At 37.5% G+C, this 8,993-nt stretch overlaps 1 protein-coding gene across 5 annotated transcripts in view; it reads left to right on the forward strand.

Annotated features, from left to right (window-relative positions):
- The window catches only part of EQTN (equatorin), a 31,957-nt gene extending 24,547 nt beyond the window's left edge, over positions 1–7,410 (forward strand). For all 5 annotated transcript variants that reach the window (XM_058695180.1, XM_058695179.1, XM_058695184.1 and 2 more), the window contains 5 exons: positions 706–792; positions 2,109–2,159; positions 3,474–3,539; positions 6,312–6,465; positions 6,940–7,410. In XM_058695180.1, the coding sequence (XP_058551163.1) occupies positions 706–792; positions 2,109–2,159; positions 3,474–3,539; positions 6,312–6,465; positions 6,940–7,219 (638 nt within the window). In that variant the 3' untranslated portion in view covers positions 7,220–7,410. The remainder of the gene's footprint in view (positions 1–705; positions 793–2,108; positions 2,160–3,473; positions 3,540–6,311; positions 6,466–6,939) is intronic.
- Positions 7,411–8,993: the final 1,583 nt, after the last annotated feature.

The raw sequence follows: 8,993 nt of genomic DNA on the forward strand, positions 1-8,993 counted from the left end.
CCAACAAGGTACCTGTCATGGTGCTGTTGGTAGCCTCAGTCCGAATTAACTCTGCCTCTATGTAGAACTTCTTCTATAGCGAGATTGCCTGTACTTCGTGTGGAACTTCATTAGCGCCTGCATTAAACAAAATTGACTGAAATGGCCACCATGGGGGGTGGAGAGGGGTGGAAAACGTCTCGGGTCACAATTGTTGCCAAATACACTCTTAGTGACATTCCTCCAGAAGAGAGGCACATTATAGACTGAAATACATAGTAAATCAGGCCTGAAAACCCTTGAATTTGTTTTGAATAGTAAAGGAAACGTTTCCCATTTACAAGGATACTGATGTACCTTCCTCTTCCACGTCCTGACACTGACCAGCAACCAAGCTGTTCTGGGCTGATAGTATCACTTCAAGTTCTGCTCAGAATACCATCTGGTATTTCCCTCTTTTACCTCTAAAAGAAGCTTCTGGCCCCACAGTACCAGCTTTTCCTCTTTCCCACAAATTACAGGCGTATTAATCCCCTCTCGGGCAACCCATTTTCCCAAAACTTTATTCTTCAATGCCTTCGTCTTTCCCCTCATTTAGGATATCTCAGGAAAATGTCAACATCTTTCTTTTTCTTCTATGTTCCATTTTTTAGCTTAAAAAAAATGCCTAATCACAGACGTTGTCAATATTTGTATGTGCTGATAATTTATTATCCCTTTTCCTAGATAAACTCAATGAAACAACTACGTCATTTCCTGGGAAAGCCACCAGTGAAGAACATGCTACTGAACCCCCTCAAAAACAATATCGAAGTATTAAAGTTTCTACACATTAGTCATACCTGGAGCATATCATTATATGATTTAATTTAAGTCTCATTACTCTGGGTGTCTCATAAAGTAATAGCATGCTATAAAGAATTTACACAGCTGCAATTTAAAGTCACTTGAAAATCTTTGAAACCATAGAAGTCTGAGTCCATTTTTAGATTTACCTGATGAAGGGAGAGGATGTGAGCTCTTTTTAAAATAAAATCTATTTTAACAAAATGTATTACACTTATATTTATATTCAACATAAATATATTTAATACATTTTAATATTATTTTAAAAATAATAATGTACAAGTGTCTATCTGCTTGAGGAATAAATTTATTTCTAATTAGAGTCAATTATTAGTGTTTCCCAAAATTATTAGTGGGGGGTGGGGGGCGGCTGGTAGTGAGAGGTTTCAAAATCAAAATCATCATTTATCTCTCCTGCTGATAATATTGTTCCTTATGAAATATTTGTGAAAACATAACCCCCAGATGGCTCTCCTCTAAGGTCTTGAACGAGTGGTCTAATTGAAGACAATGGACCTGTCGTTACATGAAACCCTATTTTCTCCAGTTCATGCAATCCAAGTATGTTTCTCACGTGACTGTTGTGAATTAGTTTGCATCTCTAACACTACTAAAACAAACAACTTAGTCATCTTTTTTATATATTTAGAACTAGAAAATCATCCTAGTGATATCCTTTCTTAAATATCTTTAGTAATTTACTACTAGGTTTGGGATCATGTTCTAATTACTAAACCAGGCGTTTAAATCTGGAACAATCTGACCCCTGGGAAAGGTTCAAGTTTCTTCTGTGGTCCCATTTCCCACCCACATTCTTCACTTCAGACTACCTGAGGCTCTTAGAAATTACCAAATCTGCTCATGACTCTGACTTTGTTCACAGTGAAATAACCTCACTCTTCCCTTGTTTGCCTAGCAAACAATTTCTAGTCCTCTAAGACTACATTGGAGCATCATCTCCCTTTCGAAGAGTTTCCGGCCTTTGCAGCTGGTCTCTATGTGCACACCACTTGTGTGTTTCTATTGAAGCCCCCGTTATCCTGCAACATAATGAATAGTGATTTTTGTCTGTCTCCCAAACAGAGGGTGTGTTCCTTCAGCATAAGGTCCATGTCTTGTCACTTTTGTAACTTTAGTGCTGACCACAGGGTCTGGAACATGGTAGGAGCTCAAAGTATAACTGTTACATGACCAACAGAAAAGTGAATAAATGTTCTATCCTAAATTTACTAAAGCGAACTCACCTTACCTAGTTATCCTGTTCTATTTTGTTTTTTAAACAGGACGAACCAACCGTCCAAATGAGCCTGCATTTTGGACAATGTTAGCTAAAGGTAAACTGACAGTCGTTAGGTAGCTGAGAAAATGTTTTGGTTTTCTAAAGCCAAGACCAGTGTAATTTTGTTCTAATGAGTCAGTTCTAATATTAAGGATTAATATTAGAATTAATTAAGAATTAATAAGTCAACATTTTGCTGCCATTATCATACATAATAGCAAATGCAAATCAAAACCACAAAGTTGACCGTGTCCTGCATTTTCTGATTCCCTTTCCTAAATGTTTATTCTCCTATAAATATTGCAGCCTTGTCATTCAATTTATTTATGATTAAAAATTTTAAGTAAGGCTCTTGCTCAATATAGTCCCTCTCTGTGTTTGAAGCAATTTGCCCATAAGCACATGGAAATGTGTGAATAAATGCAAAATATATATCAAAATATATGCAAGCATCTGTCAAAATGCATATGTAATATGTATTGCGTATGTCAAAAGCATATAGGCATACGTGAATAAATGTAATGTGCATTGATATATATGCATGTATAAATGTATATATCATATGTAGATGCACACATGAGTAAATGTAATTCATGTGGCATACACATATATGCACATTGTAGACATGAAATATATACATACCCAGTTGATCCTCATTATTTGCAGATTTTGTATTTGTGAATTTACCTACATCTAAAGAGTATTTGTAACCCCCCAAATTACTTTCGTGGTCGCTTGTGGACATGCCCAGAGCAGCAAAAATTTTAATTGCCTGACACTCAATGTTCCCAACTGAGGTAAAACAAGTAAGGCAACGCTCTGCCTTCCTTTTTTTAGCTTTTACACTGGTAAAAGTGGTTACCACTTTACACTGGTAAAAGTTGGTGGTTTACTTAGTGCTGCGTGTTTTGCATGTTTGTGCATTTTGTTGGTGGTTTTGCTAATTAAAATGGCCCCTAAGTGTAGTATTAAGATAATGGTTAGTATTCCTAAGCACAAGAAGGCTGTGATATACCTTATGGAGAAAATATGTGTCAGATAACAGGCATATTTATGATGCTGTTAATCATGAATTCACTGTTAATGAATCAACAATATATATTAAATAAAATATCATTAAACAGAAACACAGAGAAAACAAAGTTATGTATTGGTTGGTTGATGAAAATGTGACCAGAGGTTCACAGCAACCTAACCTTGTATTTCCCCTAGGGGCACCAATTTGGTATTCACTAATTCAGTGTTCACATGACTTTATGGAACATAAGTGTCATGAATAATGAGAATAAATTCTATATATTAAACGCATGCACAGTAATTTTAGGAAGTTAATTTTGTTTACCTTAACACCAATTTATTGTTTTAACAGCTTTAAATGCAACACCAACAGCTGAGGAGCTTGAGGAAAAAGATCAATTATTTCACCCAATTCCACGTAAGCACAAAACACTTCAGTTAAATGGATGCATCAATGCCAGCACACATTTTAGTGTGTGACTTCACTGTGTGGCAATAGTGTTTTCCCCATTAATGTGAAGTGTATGTGAAAGGGTAGCACGGTGGCTAACACTATATCAGAGAGGACAGTTGCTGTTTTAGAGAAGCAATTGTCCCTAAGCATTATTCTCCAGGTACCATGTTGGAGAGGGCTATTTTTATTTTCCCGTTTTATAACTTCTATTCCTAAAACAGATAAACCAAATGGGGGAGTAGGCAAGTGAATCATGTATAGAACACAGTTTTTTTCTTAATTGATAGACTCTAATTTCAGAGCAGTTTGGGGCTTACAGAAAAAAAATGAGCAGAAAGTACAGATTTCTCCTATATTTCCTCTCCTCAGTTTTTCTTATCATTATCAACTTGCATTGGTTTAGTACGTTTTATAATTTACAAGCCAATGTTGATACATTATTATTAGCTGAAGTCCATAGTTTACATTAGGGTCCACACTTTGTGTTGTACAGTTCTGTGGGTTTTGACAGTTGTATGATGTCATGTGTCTACCATTACAATCATACAGAGTAGTTTCACTGCCCTAAAAATCCCCTGTGGTGCACCAATCCATCCCCTCTGTCACTAATCCCCGGCTACCAACTGCTCTTTTCACCATCTCCATATTTTTGCCTTTTCCAGAATGTTCTATAGTTGGAAACTATAGTATATTGACTTTCACAAGGCTTTTTGCACTTGCTAATATGCATTTAAAATTCCTCCATGTATTTTTGTGGCTTGATGGTTCATTTCTTTTTATCACTAGATAACATTTCATTGTCCACACAATTGGACAATGTACAATAAATTGTACCAATATATTTATCCTTTCACCCACTAAAGGACATCTTGATTACTTCCAATTTTTGGCAATAATGAATAAAGCTGCTATAAACATTCATATGTAGGTCTTTGTGTGGACATAAGTTTTCAGCTCATTTGGGTCAATACCAAAAACCATGATTGCTGGATTGTATGGTAAAACTGTTTAGCTTTGTAGGAAATTACCAAACTGAATTCCAAAGTGGCTATACTGTTTTGTATTCCCACCAGCAAGAAATGAGAAAATTCCTGCTGCTGAATGCAGTCTTGTAGTTTTCATTAATGGATTAGTCATATTTATATGAGTAAAAGAACTGATTTCAATAGAAAATGTCACAATAAGGCAATACATTAATTTACCCCCAAAACCTCTGTCCTACAAATAAACTACTGGGAAAAAATTGCACCTGGTAATACATCTAAGTCCTGACAACTCTCTTCTGCATTGGATTATTTGTAATAAATACAGCCGTTCGCCTTGCAGTGTTTAAAGAAAATGAAGAGACTTCTTTGTTTAGAAAAATTGTATATAGAAATGACAAAGGCTGCATTACCTTAGAAATACTTTGTCTTTCCAACTAATTAGATTGGGCATGACTTATTTTCTGTCATGTATTGAGTACATATTACATGCCAGGTGCTTTACATACATTATTATGTCGGTTTTCACAGCAACTCCATGAAGTTGGTATTATCGCCATTTCACAGACGAGAGAACTGAGGCTGAGAGAGAAAACCTGTCCATACTTGTAATTAGCTTTGTCATAATGTCCAGTGGTTGAGAATTCCAAACCCTTCTCTAGTTTGACCATCACCTCAAAAAACAAAATGTACTACAAGTACACCTCTTTATAAAAAACCTTTTAAGGAGTAGCAAAGCAATTCAGGAGCACAGCCCATTTCAACATCATTTGTTTGATTATTCCCGAAGTAATCTGCCTTGAAGTCAAGATAATCAATGATAGTTGTACATTTCACTCTACTTGGTCTAAGATCGTACTCTGACAGTTAACAGAATGAGAGAATACAGACATGGGAGCTTGTCACTGCTTATCCAAAACATCATTACCTAACAAATAATGAAAACCTTTGTAAGTTTTGGGTGGGAGAAAGCTGGGGGAAGAAAGCTGGGAGAAGAGAGAAATAACAACATGGTCATTTAAAGTCGCATTAAATAAATGGCTATTAAGTGAGGCATAAATTCAGGAAAATATAAAATTTGGCAGTAAAGTTATATTTTCATCAATAGATTTGGTATCTTTGATAGCTCTGGGTCTGGACATGATTTTTATCACATAACTTATTTTAGAAAGCAGTAAGTTTTCATTTCTTTTTTTAACATCATATACATTAGGTTTGATCTCAGTAATAAAATGGCAAATTCATTTCTTAAACCTCAGTACACCATCCTTTTGGCATTAGAGAAAAATCAATGCAGTTCCCAACAGTAAAATTCTATCTTTCTCTGCTGAAGGACTAACCCCTGTTGTGTGAGTCCATCATATTTTCAATAGTCATCTTTCCAGTGGTTTTTATTAGGGAGGAAGATTCCTATATACACATTTTAGCACCTGGTAATGTGGGTTTGAAACCAGATTTTGCCACTTAATAGCTAGGTGCCACGGGCAAATTCATAAACTTCTGTGATCCTGTAAAATGGAGCTAAGAACAGCTCTTCCAGGACTGTAGTGAAGGTTTAAAAAAAAGTGAAGGGCACTTAGCCATAGGATGGAGCCTACAGTCTTCTCTGCATGGTATATGAGTAGTGGGCGTGAGTAGTGACTACTCTGGATGGCAAATGCTTTTCTGCAGTTGCTCTGCTATCCTTACTTCTCCAGGAAACATGCTGGACTCGGTTACTCTTTCCCATTGCCTTTTCTTTCTTTCTTCTCAGAATCTGATTTGAATGCCATAAATGAAGATAACATGACACAGCTACAGGAAATCAAGTTAAAATTAATGCTGGGCATCTCGCTGATGACCCTCTTCCTTTTTGTCATCATCTTGGCCATCAGCAGTGCCTTGCTGTACAAGGTGAAGACAATGAGGTAAGTCTGCAGACCTCTGGAGTCTTTGTAACAGGTGTGATATGAAGCTCACACCCTCCTTTCTTTAGTAGGCTGTTAGGAAATGCAGCTCCCAAATTTATCTGTAAGATACGAGGTTAGGCTCCATTTCCTCTATTCAGAAAGGAGCATGGGGCTGTCTCTCAGGGAGAATTTTTCCCCAGTATTTTAGTCATCTAGAGATAAAAATAACACTAGTCAATCGAAAAGGATATAGATAATTTAGATATGCATTCTTTTTTCTAGCTTGGGAACAAAAGAACTATAACCTCTGTTCTCAACAGCACATCTGCTTAGGGTCTAACATTTTTTACTTATTTATATGGCATTATACCAAGTAATTGGACAGAATTCCAATTCCATATTGTTTCAATTTTTGTGATGCCTTTCTAAATTGAGTTGAGCTGCAAATGTATGTAATTAGGAACAATTCTTGATACCTGTTTTCTTTTTCAGTTATAAAAGTCCAGTTCTAACCGAATACTCCGTCAACCCAGAGCTGGCAACTCTGTCTTACTTCCACCCATCAGAAGGTGTATCAGACACATCTTTTTCTAAGAGTGCTGACAGCAGCACATTTTGGGGTACTACATCTTCAGAATTGAAAAAAGAAGACACATTGTTAAAATCTAGAACAACGGACATGATTTCCACAGCCTCAGATGATACAGGCATGAATGATGAGTCAGATTTAATTCAGAGTGAGGAACCAAGTGAAGAAACTCCCACAGATTGAATAGACATTAAGTTCGAGTCGGAAAGCAATTTCTTTGGGACTCTCATTAAGGTCATGACTTGGAAACTCTGCTGAGGAATTTAAGTTTTCTGATGTCTGAAAAGGAGGACGTATTCAATAAAATTATCTCAGCCATAAAAGTTTTATAATGGAAAAAATACAAGAAAATAAATTAAGGTGTGGAAAACTCATCCAGTAAAAATAATTCTGGACAGTGACTTATGAAAAGTATTCACTTTAGGCTAGTTCTCTTTAAAATGAAGACATTTAGATATTTATCTTATCTGCATTCTGAGGACTTTCAGGGTAATCACCATTACCTACGCCCCACCCCAAAGCAAAAAGAACACACCTGTTTGTGTTTTACTGGTGAAACAGTTGTGCCCTATCAAGAAATGAAACTAAATTAGTACTAGAGCCTCCTAGCATTCTTGTTTAAAAGTCGTCAACTTCTCAGTGACTTAGGAGGCTGTCCATCCCAGGAGTATTTCAGTTTACAAAGAAGATTCATGGAATATGGATATTGTTTCACTTTGAGGAATTAGTTTCAACAGGGAAGATTTTAGGAACATGCATCTGGTCTTTTGTGGATGTGTGTAGAGCTGGGGGTTGGAGGGGAACTTAGGTTTCATTGCCTTCCTAAATTCTCACCTACTTTATGTTAGGCAGTTTGGTATATTATATCACACTGAATTCTATTACCCTATGAAAAGCACATTTATTTCACAGATCAACAAATGAAAACTCAGGTAAGTCAGATGCCTTGTCTAAGATAACCTGAGGGAGAAGGGCAAAGCTAAGATGTTCTTCCAAAGCATGGTTCTCTCTGTGATCCGTGAAGGCTAACAGTCAAATATAACAAAAACCAAAGGACGCTGTTTAGGAGCAAGGTCAGCCCCACATAAATATGGTGGAAGGCTCCTTAACTGAGGGTCCTTTAAGTTCTTGGAAAACTGTTCTCCCCACCCCTAGCTTATGTCTCTATGAACCTTCCCCATGGAGGATAGACACACTCTTTCCACTCACCTGCCACTTCCCCTACTGTGGATTCTCAATCATTTGCTCACTCCCTATTTTCTCCCTTGACTCCAGCCCCAGTCTCACCATTGGTTGGGAAAGCTAGGAAGCTCCGCCTTTGAGTAGCTTGGGACTATATAAGACCTACCCCTGAGAGAAAAGACGTGGTAAGGCAGCTCATCTCAGGTAGGCTCAGAGAGTGTACAAATCGTGACTCAGGGGTGGCCTTGAGCAGTAGCCCATGCTACCCTTTGCCGGGTCCTTTTGCCATTTTCCGTGCCCTTAGGACCGTCCCGGGGGGGTCAGTGCCAGCATTTGTATTGTCAGTTCAGACACCAGGAAATGCAGTGGGAAATGAGTGAGGCAGATGATTGCAGTTGCTTGAAAGTCCTCCAGGTGTGGAGGAGCCATGGGAGCCATGTTGAATCCAGGGATGAGAAAGGGCTTGTGGAAAAAAATGTCAGGTGGGCGTGAGGGGTTGACTACCATTCACGCCCCTCTTTTCTTCACCCACCCTTGAAAATGTCCTTGATAGAAATAGGTGTAAGTCGCATTTTAATGACCCAACTTCTCTCCAGGACTCAAAAGTATTAGAGAATTAATCGATATTGCATTACTATGGTTTAAATGGCCAAAAGAGATGTAAACCATATTTTTAAAAATTGGTTTCTCATCCTCAGTTGGCATAGCTTGTGGAGACCACTGCAGATACCATTGTAAAGTTCAGTCAAGTTATAGTGGGGGTGGGGCATGAAGC

The sequence above is a fragment of the Neofelis nebulosa genome, chromosome 12, assembly GCF_028018385.1.
Source record: "Neofelis nebulosa isolate mNeoNeb1 chromosome 12, mNeoNeb1.pri, whole genome shotgun sequence".
Classification (NCBI taxonomy): Eukaryota; Metazoa; Chordata; class Mammalia; order Carnivora; family Felidae; genus Neofelis; species Neofelis nebulosa.